The sequence below is a fragment of the Pelophylax lessonae genome (assembly GCF_965119305.1).
Source record: "Pelophylax lessonae genome assembly, chromosome: 1".
Lineage (NCBI taxonomy): Eukaryota > Metazoa > Chordata > Amphibia > Anura > Ranidae > Pelophylax > Pelophylax lessonae.
Window position 1 is genome coordinate 276337007 of NC_138768.1, and position 21168 is coordinate 276358174.

The 21168-nt window shown below is 56.7% G+C and overlaps 1 protein-coding gene across 1 annotated transcript in view; it reads right to left on the reverse strand.

The window, feature by feature from the left end:
- COQ5 (coenzyme Q5, methyltransferase) overlaps positions 1-12859 on the reverse strand; it is a 43900-nt gene extending 31041 nt beyond the window's left edge. Inside the window, exons 1-3 of the mRNA XM_082269653.1 lie at positions 12656-12859; positions 9800-9949; positions 5116-5340 (exon numbers count right to left, since the gene is read on the reverse strand). Coding sequence (XP_082125779.1) covers positions 5116-5340; positions 9800-9949; positions 12656-12809 — 529 coding nt within the window. The 5' untranslated portion in view covers positions 12810-12859. The remainder of the gene's footprint in view (positions 1-5115; positions 5341-9799; positions 9950-12655) is intronic.
- Positions 12860-21168: the final 8309 nt, after the last annotated feature.

Below are 21168 nucleotides of genomic sequence, written 5' to 3' on the forward strand. Positions count from 1 at the left end.
TTCACTGATCTCTGCACTGGGACCCCCCCTGTACTATACCCACACTACAAACAGCAGGGCATGCACCTAGGGGTCTCCTACACGGGGACCCCTCCAGACTACCAGGGCGGGACACACACACACACATTATCCCAGGACCCTTACAGAGTGGGGAAAGCAGGGGGAGACCCCAGGGGTCTCTGCTGCATTCTCTGCCCTGGGACCCCCACCAGATTCTAGGTCCAGACGGGGGAATGGGAGTGGGGGAAGCTCAGCAAAGTGAGGAATTTAAGGATGGGATGTGGAGGTTACCTGCGTCCACCCCAAAGAAAACCACCAAAAAGGGGAGAGGGGGGACTGTACTTACCCTTCCGTGGTGCAGATAACGCTCCAGACCAGGGGTAATGAATTAAAATTCAAGGAAGTCCGATGGCTAAAATTTTCTTTGGGCCGAGGTCCGAATCTCAAGTCTGTGTTATGACTCAGAAAGATGGGTAAAACAAAAACGTGTCCATCAGCGTTGCTCTTAACATAAAATATGCCCATTAGAGTGCCCCTTAATATAAAATGTGCCCATCAACATGTCCCTTAGCATAAAATATGCCCATCAGCATGACCCTAAGCAAAAGATATGCCCATTAGCATGACTAAGCATAAAATTTGCCCATCAGCGTATCCCTTAACATAAAATAAGGGTCACACTGATGAGCCCATTTTATGTTAGGGGGCACGCTGATGGGCAGAACAAAAACGTGTCCATCAGTGTTGCTCTTAACATAAAATATGCCCATTAGAGTGCCCCTTAACATAAAATGTGTCCATCAGCATGACCCCTAATATAAAATAAGGGGCACGCTGATGGACACATTTAATGTTAGGGGGCACATTAATGGGCATATTTTATTTTATGGGACACTAATGGGCACAACAAAATGTGCCCATCAGTGTGCCCCTTAAAATATGCCCATTAGTCTGCACTTTACAAAATAAGCAACCCCCTTAAAAACGTGCCCCACATACATTTGGGCAGGGAAAATGCGAGATATACCTCGCAAGGTGTGAGCCAGGAACCGCAAATAGCAGAGGGGCGGGGCACGTGATGTCACGCCTCAACTCGTGGGCCGGCTGGAGTGAGGCGGGAGCTGTAGTAAGAAGCAAGAGGGCGGGGCACATGCACGGGACATCACTGGACACCCACGGTCCCAGCAAACCAATGACTGCTTACAATGGTGGCCTGACGGTCTGGGCGGAAGCATCGTGCGGTCCGTTCTTGGACCGCGGGCCGCCATTTAATGGTGGCTGCTCTAGACAGAACTCCTCACCACCGAAGTAGGGGACCAGTCAGCCAAGGTACCGCAACGACTCAGACCCAGCGAGACATTTAGCTTGCGGGCCAGCCTCTGTCCATGAGGCTCTGTCGGGGCCAACCTAGTGCGTAGCTGTGGCTAGGGGGACCACTGGTCTAGATTATCCAGCCCGCCGCCCAGCCCGACAGTTGATAGTAGATCCCCCGAGAGAAAAAACAAAAAAGATGTAAGGAAGGAGCAAATTGCTAGTACCAGAGATCCCAGCCGGGAGCCTAGGTTTATTACTGCCGACTAGACAGATTAAAACCGATTGCCTAGAGCAGAGAGGGGGAGTTATATACCAGCTGGGGACAGCCCATGTGCGTAGCCAGGTGTTTTTCGTTCTGCCTAGTCCTACTCCTGAAGGAGGCAATATAACCCACTAATTATGATTTATGGAGCACTGTGTCTGTCGATTAACAAGAGAAAGTATCTTTAGCTACCTTGAAATTACCCTTGGCTTTGGGGGGGGGGCTGATTTCCACTGGCGTCTTTTTCCCCAAACCTTAAATGCGACAACCACGACGGGGGCGGTGGTGGCTACGTCGTATAAAACCTTATTTAATATGGTATATGGAGGGGGAGGTTCTATCTTTACCTGGGAAGGTGTTTTGTATTTTCACAACCTAGGGGATACACATTCATATCAGTGAATTATCGTTTATTGCATGTCTCCTTTACAATCTAGAACAGACATCATGCCTGATAAGGAAGAGTCTGTTGTGTGCGTTCACCCAAGTTCACCTTTTGTAACATGTTACACCCGTATACAGGGTGTAATATGTAACTGTTGCAGCAGCCCCTGCACCCTTGTTGGGGACAGAGATCTTCTCCCTGCACCCGCTGTCAAAATTTTAGAAAAAACTAGGCAGAGCGGGGCTCCATCATTCATTCACAGAGTTCTGTGAATGGGAGAACTACAAGTACCAACATCCTTTGCAGCTGTCAGCTTGTAGTTCTAAATGAATACTATGTAGTTAAGTTATGCTTCCTGCCATTGTGTAACTGCCTGCCCATACGAGGTATGAGCAGACACCTTACACGGTACACGGACAGTTTACAGGAGCCTGGCATTGCACCCATGATCTGCTAACTGTGGGTGCAATGCTTTCCAGGCTTCTAGTAAAAAGAAAAAAAAAAAAACATTTAATCTGCAAAACAATGTGTATTAATTATTTTTTTAAGCTACCTTGTGATGGAATTTTAAATCTGAATTAAAGAATTCTTCCAGTATATGGATAGCAATTCCCTCTTGATTTATATGCTTATGAGCAGGGCTCAAAATTTAAAGTCCTGAGCTACTAGCCAGGCCTTAAGGGTTACTCGCCACCAGTTGCCCCACCCAACCCCTACCATGCCCCGCCCCTAATCCCGCCCCTAAACACGCCCTCATAAATTATCTCAAAATTACACTGTTAAATGTTTTTGAATTAATGCAGAAGTTACAAAAATAGATTTTAATAACAACGTTTTCAGTGCCCATCAGTGCAGCCTCATCAGTGCCCATCAAGGGTCTGGAGGGTGGGGGGCTGAAGAGCACTGGGGGGGGGCTAAAGGGGGGGCTGAAGAGCACTAAGGGGCTGGAGGGGGGCTGAAGAGCGCTGGGGGGGCTGAGAGCACTAAGGGGCTGGAGGAGTGGGCTGAAGAGCACTGGGGGGGAGCTGGAGGGGTGGACTGAAGATCACTGGGGGGACTGAAGATCACTGGGGGGACTGGAGGGGTGGACTGAAGAGCACTAAGGGGCTGGAGGGGTGGGCTGAAGAGCACTGGGGGGGCTGGAGGGGTGGGCTGAAGAGCACTGGGGGGGCTGGAGGGGTGGGCTGAAGAGCACTGGGGGGGCTGGAGGGGTGGGCTGAAGAGCACTAAGGGGCTTGAGGGGTGGGCTGAAGAGCACTGGGGGGGCTGGAGGGATGGGCTGAAGAGCACTGGGGGGGGCTGGAGGGATGGGCTGAAGAGCACTGGGGGGGGCTGGAGGGATGGGCTGAAGAGCACTGGGGGGCTGGAGGGATGGGCTGAAGAGCACTGGGGGGCTGGAGGGATGGGCTGAAGAGCACTGGGGGGCTGGAGGGATGGGCTGAAGAGCACTGGGGGGCTGGAGGGGTGGTCTGAAGAGCACTGGGGGGGCTGGAGGGGTGGACTGAAAAGCACTGGGGGGGCTGGAGGGGTGGACTGAAGATCACTGGGGGGGACTGGAGGGGTGGACTGAAGATCACTGGGGGGACTGGAGGGGTGGACTGAAGATCACTGGGGGGACTGGAGGGGTGGACTGAAGAGCACTAAGGGGCTGGAGGGGTGGGCTGAAGAGCACTAAGGGGCTGGAGGGGTGGGCTGAAGAGCACTAAGGGGCTGGAGGGGTGGGCTGAAGAGCACTGGGGGGGGGCTGGAGGGGTGGACTGAAGAGCACTGGGGGGGGCTGGAGGGGTGGGCTGAAGAGCACTGGGGGGGCTGGAGGGGTGGGCTGAAGAGCACTAAGGGGCTGGAGGGGTGGGCTGAAGAGCACTGGGGGGGGGGGGGGGCTGGAGGGGTGGACTGAAGAGCACTGGGGGGGCTGGAGGGGTGGGCTGAAGAGCACGGGGGGGCTGGAGGGGTGGACTGAAGAGCACTGGGGGGCTGGAGGGGTGGGCTGAAGAGCACTGGGGGGCTGGAGGGGTGGGCTGAAGAGCACTGGGGGGGCTGGAGGGGTGGACTGAAGAGCATTGGGGGGGCTGGAGGGGTGGGCTGAAGAGCACTGGGGGGGCTGGAGGGGTGGACTGAAGAGCACTGGGGGGGCTGGAGGGGTGGACTGAAGAGCATTGGGGGGGCTGGAGGGGTGGACTGAAGAGCATTGGGGGGGCTGGAGGGGTGGACTGAAGAGCACTGGGGGGGCTGGAGGGGTGGGCTGAAGAGCACTGGGGGGGCTGGAGGGGTGGGCTGAAGAGCACTGGGGGGACTGGAGGGGGGGGCTGAAGAGCACTGGGAGGGCTGAAGAGGGAGGGGCTGTACAGCACTGGGGGGCCAGCAAAAGAAAAAAAGAAGTTGGATAGGAGGAGCGGTGGGGCGGCTGCATATAGAGGAATTGATCTTTGCATATTCCTCCTGCAGCTGCTCAATGCCTGCAGAGAGGAGAATCAGGCATCCAGCTGGAAAGATCAATTCCTCTATATGCAGCCACCCCACCGCTCCTCCTATCCAGTCACACAGGGAGGCTGCTAAATCCTTGGACACTCACCTGCTTCCAGCACCCGTGAGCAGCGCAGCACAGACCGAGGGAGCAGCTGCCTTCACAGGAGATGATCGGCGCGAGTACCGGTGTAGCTCTGGGAGATCGATTTTCATGCCGGCTTGACACCCCCCATCGGTATGCGGCCGGATAATGTCAGAGCGGCGGATCATCCCGCTGTAATAGCTTCAATTGTAATTGCCGGGCGCTCGGTGACATACACAGTCCCGCCTCCTAGCCCGGCTCCTTTGATAGACGTCACACGTCCTGGTTGGCCAGGTGTTCTGTCTATCAAAGAAGCCGGGCTAGGAGGCGGGACTGTGTGTGTCAGCGAACGCCCCGCAATTACAATTGAAGCTATTACAGCGGGATGATCCGCCGCTCTGACATTATCCGGCTTTCCTCTCCTCTCTTCCCCAGAGCTCGCCCAACAGAATTTTCCACTCGCAAAATGCGACCAGGCGAGTGGAAAATTTGAGGGCTGCTTATGAGTATAATATACACACACAAATAACAAAAATGCATTAAGAAATGCTACAAAATTTCCCTTTAAAAGGTTTTTGTTTTCTTGGTATAATAAATCAAGTTTACCTTCAGAGTAACCCATTTGAAGTAACTTCTCCTTTCCAACTTTCAACATCTCCTTATTTATATCACAGATCACAGCCTGGGATCCCATCAATGACCCTAGCTCATCATGGCTGTATGATTTTGAGATATCTGACCAGGACAGATTCTGCTGAGATTTTAACTGGTTGCGAATCAGCTTCTCCCTTTGAGCACGTATGTAATTGATAAAGCGAAATGCAATATCTCCTGCAAGGCAAATAATATATTATATAGAAAATATTTTTGTGCTAACAGGCACCTAAAGTTAGTATGAAATTGGTCAGATAAGACAAAACCTAGATTGAAGAATTGCGAACACTATTCAATAAACACAGCATCTGTGCAGAATAAAACCCACCCAACTTCACACTGACCAACTAAACCACAGCCTGTGACTGGACAGTGAAAAACAATAACAAAAGAAGGGCGCATAGACCTTGTGCATTACCACTAAAAGGTTTATTAAAATCCGAAGACAACATACATTGTACTCACAAGCAAATGACAATAGCGCACATAAACACAATGGAACCGGTCATGTCCAAAATAGCCAGGGAGCCCCTTTGTTGGATGACGTGCTGGTGTCCGCAAATGTCTAGCTGGGCTGACGCGTTTCGAGAGAGAACCCTACTCCTCAGAGCCAAAGTGTGCTACTCGTTTAGAACAACGCCACTGACACACGACAATTTTGTCACAATAAGCGGGAAAACGGAGTACCTTTGCTGCCTTTAGGGGATCTGCGAGCCCCGAGGGAATTGGCGCCCCCCCCCCCCCCATGTTAAAATTTTCTGCACTCTACAATCGGTGCATCCACCTGTGTCCTTGCATGTACAGTAAAAAAGGAATCCTCACTGCAGAGCACCCGAAGTGCATGGACGCAGACCCAATAGAGTCGCTACATGCTAAGCTCACCCTGAGAGCATAACAAGCAGGGGAGATCACCGACCGCAGTCCCGCAAGGAGACGCCAGTTAAAGACCATAACTGACATAGGACATAGCCCCCTATAAAGGGGAAGAGGGGGCCTGCCGTGACGCAGACAGAGAACCCCCACACAGTGCCCCCCAGTTCAAGGGGGGGGGGGGGGCCCCAGGCAGTCCTAAATTTGGGGCCTGGTCACAGGTCCGCCGTCTGCTCTATCAGCTTGATCAGCAGTTCAGACAAGCTTGGTTATGCGCTCGGACCACCTGACATGATACACGGACAGCTGCCAGTAGGCCGCAAGCCGCAGCCTCAATTTTCTTCCCAATCCGGACGCTTGAGGCGATCCGTCGGCATTCGCCAGTCAGCTCAGTCAGGCACTTTGGACAGCTTAATAATGGAGAGATAACACCGCTCAGGCTAGTCAAAGTCCACGATTCAAGGTGGGTGCTGAACCTCGGCTCGCCACCAGAAGCATGAAAGAAATGGTCGCACACCACCACGGAATCCAATGAAGAAAAGTTCTTTATTCACATAAGTGGTACAAGGTACAGCAGGGTAGGACAATAGACGCGTGTTCACTACTAGTACCTTGTACCACTTATGTGAATAAAGAACTTTTCTTCATTGAACTCCATGGTGGTGTGCAACTTCGGACAGCCACGAGTAGGCCGCAAGTCGCGGCCTCAATTTCTGGCCGTGTGAGGCGAAAAGTCGTCATCCGTCGGTCAGCTCAGTTAAAGCGGAGTTCCACCCAAAAGTGGAACTTCCGCTTTAGGGAGTCCTGACCCCCCGACATGCCACATTTGGCATGTCATTTTTTGGGGGGGGGGGGGGGGGGAGCGGGTACCTAGTTTTGACAGGTACCCGCTCCCACTTCCGCTCGGAGCACCGCGGCGCCCTGAGCGGAAGTTCTCCTCTCCCCCTCCCTCCCTGCAATCTTCTGGGACACGTCAGAGGTCCCAGAAGATTGCCGGCCAATCACGGCGCGCAGCGCGACTCGCGCATGCGCAGTGGGTACCCGGCTGTGAAGCCGCAAACTGTAACAGCCGGGTGCCCACAGCAGTGATGCCGGCGCCGAGGGAGAGGATCGAGGCTTCCGGTGGCCGCATCGCTGGACCGTTGGACAGGTGAGTAAATGGCTGGAACTCCGCTTTAAGCACTTCAGACAGCTTGACATGGTACCCGGACACCTGCGAGTAGGCCGCAAGCCACCGTCCCAAGGAGGGGCCCACTTCCACCCCGAGACTGCAATAGCTACGGGGGGGGGGGTTAAACACACTACTCACCATACCAACGACATCGGGTGGGCGCCACTCCACTCAGACTACCTCTCCCCTAGAGGTGGGGGTGCTGACGCTGACGGCCAAGGGGTACACTGCGACTCAGGCCAAACCAGGTCGTGTGCTTCCCGGCGAGGCATTTCACTCGCGGGCCAGCCCTCGTCCATTGGGGCTCTGTCATGGGGAGGCCTAGCGCTGGGCTATAGAATTTCCTGCTAGAGGGCTGCGCTGACTTTGAACTGGATCACACACAGTGGACCAACACCAGCAGATGACATAACTCCCCGAATCATCACGGACTGTGGAAACTTCACACTGGACTTCATGCAACTTAGATTCTGTGCCTCTTCACTCTTCCTCCTGACTCTGGGACTTTGATTTCCTAATGAAATGCACAATTTACTTTCATCCAAAAAGAGAACTTTGGACCACTGAGCAACAGCTCAGTCCTTTTTCTTCTTAGCCCAGGTAAGGCGCTTCTGACGTTGTCTCTGGTTTAGGAGTGGCTTGACACAAGCAATGCAATAGCTGTAGCCCATGTCCTGGATACGTCTGCATGTGGTGGCACTTGAAGCACTGACACCAGCTGTAGTCTACTCCTTGTGAATCTCCCCCAAATTCTTGAATGGCTTTTGCTTCACAATCTTCTCAAGGCTGAGGTTATCCCTGTTGCTTGTGCACCTTTTTCTACTACAATTTTTCCTTCCACTTAACTTTCCATTAACATGCTTGGATACAGCACTCTGAACAGCCAGCTTCTTTAGCAATAAACTTTTGTGACTAAAGGCCCGTACACACGATAAGAAATTCGGAAGGGAAAATTCGTCCGACGACCGATCTGCCGATTTTCGGATGGTGCTTTCGACAGCCGACTCCCGACTTTTCGGCTGACAAAATCCTTATGTGCAGGCTATATAATTTTTGTCGTCCGTCAACACACGTCAGATTTTCGTCTCATTAGTACAGATTTCGACGGGGAAAAATCTTATGAGCAAGACTAGGCATGCTCAGAGACGAAAGAACACATAGAAAGCAATCCAACACATGACATCACTTCTGAAGTAGAATTCTGTCGTACGGGAAAATTCGTATGAAAATAACCTCTTCACTTTCCACATCAGACTAGCATGCCACAAAAAACGGACGACAGATCGTTCGATAATCTGATCATGTGTACGGGGCTTTAATCTCCTTGTGGAGGGTATAAATGACTGTCTTCCCCATGATTGTGTAACCTACTGAACCAGACTGAGATCATTTAAAGCAGGGATCTCCAAACTACAGCCCTCCAGCTGTTGTTTCAGAACTACACGTCATATGAGGCATTGTAAAACTGACATTCACAGACATGACTATGCATGATGGGAGTTTTAGTTCTTGAACAACTGGAGGGCCAAAGTTTGAAGATCCCCGATTTAAAGGCTCAGGAAACCTTTACAGGAGTTTTACAGTGTTGAACTTTTTCACAATATTCTAATTTACTGAGATACTGAGTTTTCACCAGCTGTAAGCCATAATCATCAAAATTAAAAAGAAAGTGTTTCAATTCAAGGATTTCTGTGTGTAATGAATCTATATAATATACGAGTTTCACTTTTTGAATTGAATTACTGAAATAAATAAACTTTTTAATGATATTCAAATTTTTTAGATGCAGCTGTGTGTATAAAGTTACTGCAGCACATGTATGTCACTACTTCAGATGGCCCTCATTCACACCCCCTTCTTAAAGCGGAGTTCCCCCCTATTGTTTAACTTTGCACCTTCCGTTAGATTAAAAGATCCTGAAAAATTGGATAGTTCTTTTTTTTGTTTCATTTACCTTATTTTTTTATGAAAATTAACTTAACTTCCTTCCACTTCCTCCTCCTGCGGCCTTGGCCCCTGATGTCACTTCCTCCTTGCATTGACTCCTGGGAGATGAGCGTCATCAATCCCAGGAGTCAATGTGCCTGCTCCGGTGTCCCTTGTCACTTCCGGTGCAGGTTCGTCATTGTCTGCCGATGGATTAGAACAGCTTCTGGGCATGCGCAGAACCCGCTGCGGGATGACGGGCCTGCACCGGAAGTGCCGAGCAGGGCATTCTGGGACTCCGACATCACGGAAGAGGACACGAAGAGGGACGCTCCGGCTTCAGCTGCCCACACCGGAGATGGCAGCACTGGACAAGACATTTTCAAGGTATTTCTTCTAAAAGGTAAGTGAAACAGGGGACAGGTCAGAGGCTATTGTTGCCTAAATGCACTAGCCCTGACTGTCCTAGGGATATTTTTTGTTAAACATTTTTTTTTTTTAGGGTGGAACTCCGCTTTAAGAATGAACCAGTATGTAAGCGTACCCAGAATTTATTTGCAGTCTGTGGTCAATCTAAATGCAATAATTAGCACTGGCATAGGTCTGCTTGTAAACAAACAACTTATCTTCCTCATTTTGAGTTAATTTATTATTTATTCTAATTTTTACCTGTCCCTCCTGCTACGTCTAGCAGCTGAGTGCCAGGAGTGGGATTCATATGACGTATTAGCCAGTCTTTCCACAATCGATGAATTCCCAGGCTCATTGAATCATTCATAATGTCGTATTTCTGAGCAACACTCTCAAATACGCGATAGACTAGAAAGATAAGAGGTTAAGACAAATTATATTGCAAACCATACATTTGAAGAGTAAAATGTAGATAAAAAGTGATCAGAGACATTCACACCAGTGGCCTGCTGGAGGTCATTTTGTAGGGCTCTGGCAGTCCTCATTCTGTTCTTCCTTGCACAAAGGAGCAGATACTGGTTCTGCTGATGGGTTAAGGACCTTCTACGGCTCTGTTCAGCTCTCCTAGAGTAACTCTCTGTCTCCTGGAATCTCCTTCATGCTCTTGAGACTGTGCTGGGAGACGCATCATACCTTCTGGCAATGGCACGTATTGATGTGCCATCCTGGAGGAGTTGAACTGCCTGTGCAACCTCTATAGAGTCCAGGTATCGCCTCATGCTACCAGTAGTGACACTGACACTAGCCAAATGCAAAACTAGAGAAAAACAGTCAGAAAAGATGAGTAGGGACAAAAATGTCAGTGGCCTCCACCTTTAACCTCTTGCCGACCAGTCACTGGGACCGTACTGCGGCAAAGTGGCTCAATTCCGTCCAGCGACGTAGACCTACGTCGCCGGACTCCCCCCCCCCCCCCTTGTGGGCGGCGCTCGCGCGCCGCCGGAGGCTCGCTCCCGCTGTTTTCAGTCACAGCGGGAGTCGGGCCAGGGGAGGAGCAGCGGCGATCGCCGCTGCTCTTCCCCGATCGTCGGGGAATCGAGTTTGGAGATCCGCCCACTTGTGTAAACAAAGCGGGCGGATCTCCTAAGTGACAAACAGTGACAGATTGCAGGGTTCAGTATAGCTGAACATGCGATCTGTCCTTGTGTCACTCAGTCACCTCCCCCCACACACGTTAGTAAGCACCAGGCATACATTAACCCCTCCCTCTCCAATAAAATTAACCCCTTCCCTGCCAGTGTCATTTTACAGTAACAATGCATATTTATAGCACTGATTACTGTATAAATGTCACTGGTACCCCCAAAAGTGTAAAAAATGTCAGTCAAGGGTCCGATTTGTCCGCCGCAATGTCGCAGTCCCGCAAAAAAAAAAAAAAAAATTGCAGATCGCCATTACTCGTAAAAAAAAAAAAAAAACGCCAAAAATGACAGAAATCTTTCCCTTAGTTAGTAAACGCAATAACTTTTGCGCAAACCAATCAAAATATACTTATTGCGATTTTTTTTTACCAAACATAGGTAGACGAAAACAAATTGGCCAAAAATTTAAATAAATTTTGATTTTTACATTTTTTTTGGGGGGGGGGAATTTCATATAAAAAATGTGAAAAATATTGTTATTTTTTCAAAATGTACGCTCTTTTTTTGTTTATAGCGCAAAAAGTAAAAAAAAAAAATCACACAGGTGAACAAATACCACCAAAAGAAATCTCTGTTTATGGGAAAAAGAGCTTTCTTTTGGTGGTATTTGATCATCTGTGGGTTTTTTTCCTTTTTGCTAAACAAATAAAAAAAGTCTGAAAAAAAAATTTTGTTTATGTTATACAATTTTGTAAATAAATAAGTTTTTTCCTGCACTGACAGGCACTGATGAGGAGGCACTGATGGGGTGGCACTGATAGGCAGCACTGATAGGCACTGATAGGTAGCACAGATATGCAGCATTGGTGGGCACTGATAGGCGGCACTGCTGGGCGGCATTGATGGACACTGATAGGTGGCACTAATGGGCACTGATAGGCAGCACTGGTGGGCAATAATGGGCACTGGTGGGCGACACTAAAGGATGGCAATGATGGGCACTTGTGGGCAGCACTGATAGGGAGGACACTGGCGGGCAGCACTGATGGGGAGGGCAATGGGGGGCTCCCTGATAGTGGGCATCCCTGGGGTCATAGTGGGCATCCCTGGTGGATCTAGTGGCATCCCCCCCCCCCCCAGGGTCTGCACTGGTAATCAATGATCTGATTACCAGTGCCGACCCCCCCCCCCCCCCCTATCAGGGGAGCCGCCGATCGGCGCTCCTTTACTCGTGCCTGTCAGGCACGAACTAAGGAAAGCCGATCAACGGCTGTTCCTATTTACTATGTGACCAGCCGTGATTGGACACAGCTGATCACATGGTAAAGAGCCTCCGTCAGAGGCTCTTTACCGAGATCGGAGATGCAGGGTGTCAGACTGACACCTCGCATCACCGATCGCCGCTCTGCACGCCCAGAGCTATGTTATCCTGCCGCCGTCATAGGACGTCCAGTCAGGATAATACAACCAGAATCCCGCCGTCATTCTGTTATAGGGCGGGCGGGAAGTGGTTAAAGCCATTCCCGCTTTGGAGATCGTCTCATTGGTGCGCATCTAGTGCACCTATTGTTAATTTCATTAACACCAAAGCAGCTGAAACTGATTAACAACCCCCTCTACTACTTAACTGACCAGATCAATATCCCAGGAGTTTAATTGACTTGATGCTATACTCTGATTAAAAAATGTTTTCCTTTTAATTTTTTTGAGCAGTGTATATATGTTTGTGTAGGCAGCATGTAGCACCACTTGGTTTGTTTATATAAAGTAAAGCAATTAATAAAACGACAGCACTATACAAGTACTGGCAATACATAATAAATCTCCCAAACTGGGACAAGTCAGACATGTTTCCTCTTCCTCACTATATGGAGCCTACAGAAAGAAGGCTGAACCATTCCAGGACTTCTGTAGAGAGGGGAGAGATGAGCACAGCCTGTACACAGGAGGACAGAGGGGTGGGTGGGGTTACCTTTCTCCCCCTTCTCCTCCTCAGACACGGTCTGGAAGCCGAAGTGAGTGTCCCTCCCCGAGCTGTGTGTGTGCTGAGAGAACAGACAGCCGCCTGTCCCCCTCCTCCACCATGGCCGCAAACACCGGCTCACCGCTCTCATGGGCGCCGCCATACTCTATGTGCGCCCCACACACTGACCTCCACCACAGGAACCGAGGGGCGGGGCGTCCGATGTCACATGGGAGGGAGGAGCTACTTCATGACGACAACGGCGTAGTCGGTCTTGTCAGTAGGAAGTGTTAATATGTGTGTGGATCGGGGAATACACAGGAAGAACTGTGTGTGACCAAAAATGGGGAACGCAGGATGCATTGTGGGTGTAGTTGAGTGTATGGAAGGCTAGAGATGACATGGGAGGTGGGGGTGTTTAGGGGAGCACGTGATGCAGTGTGAGTGTGTGATGCAGAAGAATCACAGAAAATGCATTGTCGGTGGGTTGTATGGAACGTACTGTGGGGGAGGAGTGGAGTGCACGGAACGCGCTGTGGGGGAGGAGTGGAGCGCACGGAACGCGCTGTGGGGGAGGAGTGGAGCGCACGGAACGCGCTTTGGGGGGAGGAGTGGAGTGCACGGAACGCGCTTTGGGGGGAGGAGTGGAGCTCACGGAACGCGCTTTGGGGGGAGGAGTGCACGGAACGCGCTGTGGGGGAGGAGTGGAGCGCACGGAACGCACTGTGGGGGAGGAGTGGAGTGCGAGGAACGCACTGCGGGGGGGGGGAAGAGTGGAGTGCGAGGAACGCACTGCGGGGTGGAAGAGTGGAGTGCGAGGAACGCACTGCGGAAGGGAAGAGTGGAGTGCGAGGAACGCACTGCGGGGGGGGGGAAGAGTGGAGTGCGAGAAACGCACTGCGGGGGGGGGAAGAGTGGAGTGCGAGGAACGCACTGCGGGGGGGAAGAGTGGAGTGCGAGGAATGCACTGCGGGGGGGGGAAGAGTGGAGTGCGAGAAACGCACTGCGGGGGGGGAAGAGTGGAGTGCGAGGAACGCACTGCGGGGGGGAAGAGTGGAGTGCGAGGAATGCACTGCGGGGGGGGGGAGAGTGGAGTGCGAGGAACGCACTGCGGGGGGGGGGGGGGAGAGTGGAGTGCGAGAAACGGACTGCGGGGGGGAAGAGTGGAGTGCGAGGAATGCACTGCGGGGGGGAAGAGTGGAGTGCGAGGAATGCACTGCGGGGGGGAGGGAGAGTGGAGTGCGAGGAATGCACTGCGGGGGGGGGGGAGAGTGGAGTGCGAGAAACGCACTGCGGGAGGAAGAGTGGAGTGCGAGGAACGCACTGCGGGGGGGGGGGGAAGAGTGGAGTGCGAGAAACGCACTGCGGGGGGGAAGAATGGAGTGCGAGGAACGCACTGCGGGGGGGGGGGGAGAGTGGAGTGCGAGGAACGCACTGCGGGGGGGAAGAGTGGAGTGCGAGGAATGCGGGGGGGGGGGGGAAGAGTGGAGTGCGAGAAACGCACTGCGGGGGGGAAGAATGGAGTGCGAGGAACGCACTGCGGGGGGGGGGGAGAGTGGAGTGCGAGGAACGCACTGCGGGGGGAAGAGTGGAGTGCGAGGAACGCACTGCGGGGGGAAGAGTGGAGTGCGAGGAACGCACTGCGGGGGGAAGAGTGGAGTGCACGGAAGGCGCTGCGGGGGGAAGAGTGGAGTGCACGGAAGGCACTGCGGGGGGAAGAGTGGAGTGCACGGAAGGCACTGTGGGGGGAAGAGTGGAGTGCGAGGAATGCACTGCGGGGGGGGAAGAGTGGAGTGCGAGAAACGCACTGCGGGGGGGGAAGAGTGGAGTGCAAGGAATGCACTGCGGGGGGGGGGAGAGTGGAGTGCGAGGAACGCACTGCGGGGGGGAAGAGTGGAGTGCGAGGAATGCACTGCGGGGGGGGGGAAGAGTGGAGTGCGAGGAACGCACTGCGGGAGGGAAGAGTGGAGTGCGAGAAACGCACTGCGGGAGGGAAGAGTGGAGTGCGAGAAACGCACTGCGGAAGGGAAGAGTGGAGTGCGAGAAACGCACTGCGGGGGGGAAGAGTGGAGTGCGAGGAATGCACTGCGGGGGGGGGGGGAGAGTGGAGTGCGAGGAACGCACTGCGGGGGGGAAGAGTGGAGTGCGAGAAACGCACTGCGGGGGGGAAGAGTGGAGTGCGAGGAATGCACTGCGGGGGGGAAGAGTGGAGTGCGAGAAACGCACTGCGGGGGGGAAGAGTGGAGTGCGAGGAATGCACTGCGGGGGGGGGGGGGAGAGTGGAGTGCGAGGAACGCACTGTGGGGGGAAGAGTGGAGTGCGAGAAACGCACTGCGGGGGGGGGGGGAAGAGTGGAGTGCGAGAAACGCACTGCGGGGGGGAAGAGTGGAGTGCGAGAAACGCACTGCGGGGGGGGAAGAGTGGAGTGCGAGAAACGCACTGCGGGGGGGAAGAGTGGAGTGCGAGAAACGCACTGCGGGGGGGGGAAGAGTGGAGTGCGAGGAACGCACTGCGGGGGGGAAGAGTGGAGTGCGAGGAATGCACTGCGGGGGGGGGGGGGGAGAGTGGAGTGCGAGGAACTCACTGCGGGGGGGGGGAGAGTGGAGTGCGAGGAATGCACTGCGGGGGGGGGGAGAGTGGAGTGCGAGAAACGGACTGCGGGGGGGAAGAGTGGAGTGCGAGGAATGCACTGCGGGGGGGAAGAGTGGAGTGCGAGGAATGCACTGCGGGGGGGGGAGAGTGGAGTGCGAGGAACGCACTGCGGGGGGGGGGAGAGTGGAGTGCGAGGAACGCACTGCGGGGGGAAGAGTGGAGTGCGAGGAACGCACTGCGGGGGGGAAGAGTGGAGTGCGAGGAATGCACTGCGGGGGGGGGGGAAGAGTGGAGTGCGAGAAACGCACTGCGGGGGGGAAGAATGGAGTGCGAGGAATGCACTGCGGGGGGGGGGAGAGTGGAGTGCGAGGAACGCACTGCGGGGGGAAGAGTGGAGTGCGAGGAACGCACTGCGGGGGGAAGAGTGGAGTGCGAGGAACGCACTGCGGGAGGGAAGAGTGGAGTGCGAGAAACGCACTGCGGGGGGGGAAGAGTGGAGTGCGAGAAACGCACTGCGGGGGGGGGAAGAGTGGAGTGCACGGAAGGCGCTGCGGGGGGAAGAGTGGAGTGCACAGAAGGCACTGCGGGGGGAAGAGTGGAGTGCACGGAAGGCACTGTGGGGGGAAGAGTGGAGTGCGAGGAATGCACTGCGGGGGGGGAAGAGTGGAGTGCGAGAAACGCACTGCGGGGGGGGGGAAGAGTGGAGTGCAAGGAATGCACTGCGGGGGGGGGGGGGAGAGTGGAGTGCGAGGAACGCACTGCGGGGGGGAAGAGTGGAGTGCGAGGAATGCACTGCGGGGGGGGAAGAGTGGAGTGCGAGGAACGCACTGCGGGAGGGAAGAGTGGAGTGCGAGAAACGCACTGCGGGAGGGAAGAGTGGAGTGCGAGAAACGCACTGCGGAAGGGAAGAGTGGAGTGCGAGAAACGCACTGCGGGGGGGAAGAGTGGAGTGCGAGGAATGCACTGCGGGGGGGGGGGGGGAGAGTGGAGTGCGAGGAACGCACTGCGGGGGGGAAGAGTGGAGTGCGAGAAACGTACTGCGGGGGGGAAGAGTGGAGTGCGAGGAATGCACTGCGGGGGGGAAGAGTGGAGTGCGAGAAACGCACTGCGGGGGGGAAGAGTGGAGTGCGAGGAATGCACTGCGGGGGGGGGGGGGAGAGTGGAGTGCGAGGAACGCACTGTGGGGGGAAGAGTGGAGTGCGAGAAACGCACTGCGGGGGGGAAGAGTGGAGTGCGAGAAACGCACTGCGGGGGGGGAAGAGTGGAGTGCGAGAAACGCACTGCGGGGGGGGGGAAGAGTGGAGTGCGAGAAACGCACTGCGGGGGGGAAGAGTGGAGTGCGAGAAACGCACTGCGGGGGGGGAAGAGTGGAGTGCGAGGAACGCACTGCGGGGGGGAAGAGTGGAGTGCGAGGAATGCACTGCGGGGGGGGGGGGAGAGTGGAGTGCGAGGAACGCACTGCGGGGGGGGGGAGAGTGGAGTGCGAGGAATGCACTGCGGGGGGGGGGGAGTGGAGTGCGAGAAACGGACTGCGGGGGGGAAGAGTGGAGTGCGAGGAATGCACTGCGGGGGGGAAGAGTGGAGTGCGAGGAATGCACTGCGGGGGGGGGGGGAGAGTGGAGTGCGAGGAACGCACTGCCGGGGGGGGAGAGTGGAGTGCGAGGAACACACTGCGGGGGGGGGGAGAGTGGAGTGCGAGGAACGCACTGCGGGGGGAAGAGTGGAGTGCGAGGAACGCACTGCGGGGGGGAAGAGTGGAGTGCGAGGAATGCACTGCGGGGGGGGGGGAAGAGTGGAGTGCGAGAAACGCACTGCGGGGGGGAAGAATGGAGTGCGAGGAATGCACTGCGGGGGGGGGGGAGAGTGGAGTGCGAGGAACGCACTGCGGGGGGAAGAGTGGAGTGCGAGGAACGCACTGCGGGGGGAAGAGTGGAGTGCGAGGAACGCACTGCGGGAGGGAAGAGTGGAGTGCGAGAAACGCACTGCGGGGGGGGAAGAGTGGAGTGCGAGAAACGCACTGCGGGGGGGGGAAGAGTGGAGTGCACGGAAGGCGCTGCGGGGGGAAGAGTGGAGTGCACAGAAGGCACTGCGGGGGGAAGAGTGGAGTGCACGGAAGGCACTGTGGGGGGAAGAGTGGAGTGCGAGGAATGCACTGCGGGGGGGGAAGAGTGGAGTGCGAGAAACGCACTGCGGGGGGGGGGAAGAGTGGAGTGCAAGGAATGCACTGCGGGGGGGGGGGGAGAGTGGAGTGCGAGGAACGCACTTCGGGGGGGAAGAGTGGAGTGCGAGGAATGCACTGCGGGGGGGGAAGAGTGGAGTGCGAGGAACGCACTGCGGGAGGGAAGAGTGGAGTGCGAGAAACGCACTGCGGGAGGGAAGAGTGGAGTGCGAGAAACGCACTGCGGAAGGGAAGAGTGGAGTGCGAGAAACGCACTGCGGGGGGGAAGAGTGGAGTGCGAGGAATGCACTGCGGGGGGGGGGGGGAGAGTGGAGTGCGAGGAACGCACTGCGGGGGGGAAGAGTGGAGTGCGAGAAACGTACTGCGGGGGGGAAGAGTGGAGTGCGAGGAATGCACTGCGGGGGGGAAGAGTGGAGTGCGAGAAACGCACTGCGGGGGGGAAGAGTGGAGTGCGAGGAATGCACTGCGGGGGGGGGGGGGGGGAGAGTGGAGTGCGAGGAACGCACTGTGGGGGGAAGAGTGGAGTGCGAGAAACGCACTGCGGGGGGGAAGAGTGGAGTGCGAGAAACGCACTGCGGGGGGGGAAGAGTGGAGTGCGAGAAACGCACTGCGGGGGGGGGGAAGAGTGGAGTGCGAGAAACGCACTGCGGGGGGGAAGAGTGGAGTGCGAGAAACGCACTGCGGGGGGGGAAGAGTGGAGTGCGAGGAACGCACTGCGGGGGGGAAGAGTGGAGTGCGAGGAATGCACTGCGGGGGGGGGGGGGAGAGTGGAGTGCGAGGAACGCACTGCGGGGGGGGGGAGAGTGGAGTGCGAGGAATGCACTGCGGGGGGGGGGGAGTGGAGTGCGAGAAACGGACTGCGGGGGGGAAGAGTGGAGTGCGAGGAATGCACTGCGGGGGGGAAGAGTGGAGTGCGAGGAATGCACTGCGGGGGGGGGGGGGAGAGTGGAGTGCGAGGAACGCACTGCCGGGGGGGGAGAGTGGAGTGCGAGGAACACACTGCGGGGGGAAGAGTGGAGTGCGAGGAACGCACTGCGGGGGGGAAGAGTGGAGTGCGAGGAATGCACTGCGGGGGGGGGGGAAGAGTGGAGTGCGAGAAACGCACTGCGGGGGGGAAGAATGGAGTGCGAGGAATGCACTGCGGGGGGGGGGAGAGTGGAGTGCGAGGAACGCACTGCGGGGGGAAGAGTGGAGTGCGAGGAACGCACTGCGGGGGGAAGAGTGGAGTGCGAGGAACGCACTGCGGGGGGAAGAGTGGAGTGCGAGGAACGCACTGCGGGGGGAAGAGTGGAGTGCACGGAAGGCGCTGCGGGGGGAAGAGTGGAGTGCACGGAAGGCACTGCGGGGGGAAGAGTGGAGGGCACGGAAGGCACTGTGGGGGGAAGAGTGGAGTGCGAGGAATGCACTGCGGGGGGGGGGGAGAGTGGAGTGCGAGAAACGCACTGCGGGGGGGGAAGAGTGGAGTGCAAGGAATGCACTGCGGGGGGGGGGGGGAGTGGAGTGCGAGGAACGCACTGCGGGGGGGAAGAGTGGAGTGCAAGGAATGCACTGCGGGGGGGGGGGGGAGTGGAGTGCGAGGAACGCACTGCGGGGGGGAAGAGTGGAGTGCGAGGAATGCACTGCGGGGGGGGGGAAGAGTGGAGTGCGAGAAACGCACTGCGGGGGGGAAGAATGGAGTGCGAGGAATGCACTGCGGGGGGGGGGGGGAGAGTGGAGTGCGAGGAACGCACTGCGGGGGGAAGAGTGGAGTGCGAGGAACGCACTGCGGGGGGAAGAGTGGAGTGCGAGGAACGCACTGCGGGAGGGAAGAGTGGAGTGCGAGAAACGCACTGCGGGGGGGGAAGAGTGGAGTGCGAGAAACGCACTGCGGGGGGGGGGAAGAGTGGAGTGCGAGGAACGCACTGCGGGGGGGAAGAGTGGAGTGCGAGGAATGCACTGCGGGGGGGGGGGGGAGAGTGGAGTGCGAGGAACGCACTGCGGGGGGGGGAGAGTGGAGTGCGAGGAATGCACTGCGGGGGGGGGGAGAGTGGAGTGCGAGAAACGGACTGCGGGGGGGAAGAGTGGAGTGCGAGGAATGCACTGCGGGGGGGAAGAGTGGAGTGCGAGGAATGCACTGCGGGGGGGAGGGAGAGTGGAGTGCGAGGAATGCACTGCGGGGGGGGGGGGGGAGAGTGGAGTGCGAGGAACGCACTGCGGGGGGAAGAGTGGAGTGCGAGGAACGCACTGCGGGGGGGAAGAGTGGAGTGCGAGGAATGCACTGCGGGGGGGGGGGGAAGAGTGGAGTGCGAGAAACGCACTGCGGGGGGGAAGAATGGAGTGCGAGGAACGCACTGCGGGGGGGGGGGAGAGTGGAGTGCGAGGAACGCACTGCGGGGGGAAGAGTGGAGTGCGAGGAACGCACTGCGGGGGGAAGAGTGGAGTGCGAGGAACGCACTGCGGGGGGAAGAGTGGAGTGCACGGAAGGCGCTGCGGGGGGAAGAGTGGAGTGCACGGAAGGCACTGCGGGGGGAAGAGTGGAGTGCACGGAAGGCACTGTGGGGGGAAGAGTGGAGTGCGAGGAATGCACTGCGGGGGGGGAAGAGTGGAGTGCGAGAAACGCACTGCGGGGGGGGGGGGAAGAGTGGAGTGCAAGGAATGCACTGCGGGGGGGGGGGAGAGTGGAGTGCGAGGAACGCACTGCGGGGGGGAAGAGTGGAGTGCGAGGAATGCACTGCGGGGGGGGGAAGAGTGGAGTGCGAGGAACGCACTGCGGGAGGGAAGAGTGGAGTGCGAGAAACGCACTGCGGGAGGGAAGAGTGGAGTGCGAGAAACGCACTGCGGAAGGGAAGAGTGGAGTGCGAGAAACGCACTGCGGGGGGGAAGAGTGGAGTGCGAGGAATGCACTGCGGGGGGGGGGGGGAGAGTGGAGTGCGAGGAACGCACTGCGGGGGGGAAGAGTGGAGTGCGAGAAACGTACTGCGGGGGGGAAGAGTGGAGTGCGAGGAATGCACTGCGGGGGGGAAGAGTGGAGTGCGAGAAACGCACTGCGGGGGGGAAGAGTGGAGTGCGAGGAATGCACTGCGGGGGGGGGGGGAGAGTGGAGTGCGAGGAACGCACTGTGGGGGGAAGAGTGGAGTGCGAGAAACGCACTGCGGGGGGGAAGAGTGGAGTGCGAGAAACGCACTGCGGGGGGGGAAGAGTGGAGTGCGAGAAACGCACTGCGGGGGGGGGGGAAGAGTGGAGTGCGAGAAACGCACTGCGGGGGGGAAGAGTGGAGTGCGAGAAACGCACTGCGGGGGGGGAAGAGTGGAGTGCGAGGAACGCACTGCGGGGGGGAAGAGTGGAGTGCGAGGAATGCACTGCGGGGGGGGGGAGAGTGGAGTGCGAGGAACGCACTGCGGGGGGGGGGAGAGTGGAGTGCGAGGAATGCACTGCGGGGGGGGGGGAGTGGAGTGCGAGAAACGGACTGCGGGGGGGAAGAGTGGAGTGCGAGGAATGCACTGCGGGGGGGAAGAGTGGAGTGCGAGGAATGCACTGCGGGGGGGGGGGGAGAGTGGAGTGCGAGGAACGCACTGCCGGGGGGGGGAGAGTGGAGTGCGAGGAACACACTGCGGGGGGAAGAGTGGAGTGCGAGGAACGCACTGCGGGGGGGAAGAGTGGAGTGCGAGGAATGCACTGCGGGGGGGGGGGAAGAGTGGAGTGCGAGAAACGCACTGCGGGGGGGAAGAATGGAGTGCGAGGAATGCACTGCGGGGGGGGGGAGAGTGGAGTG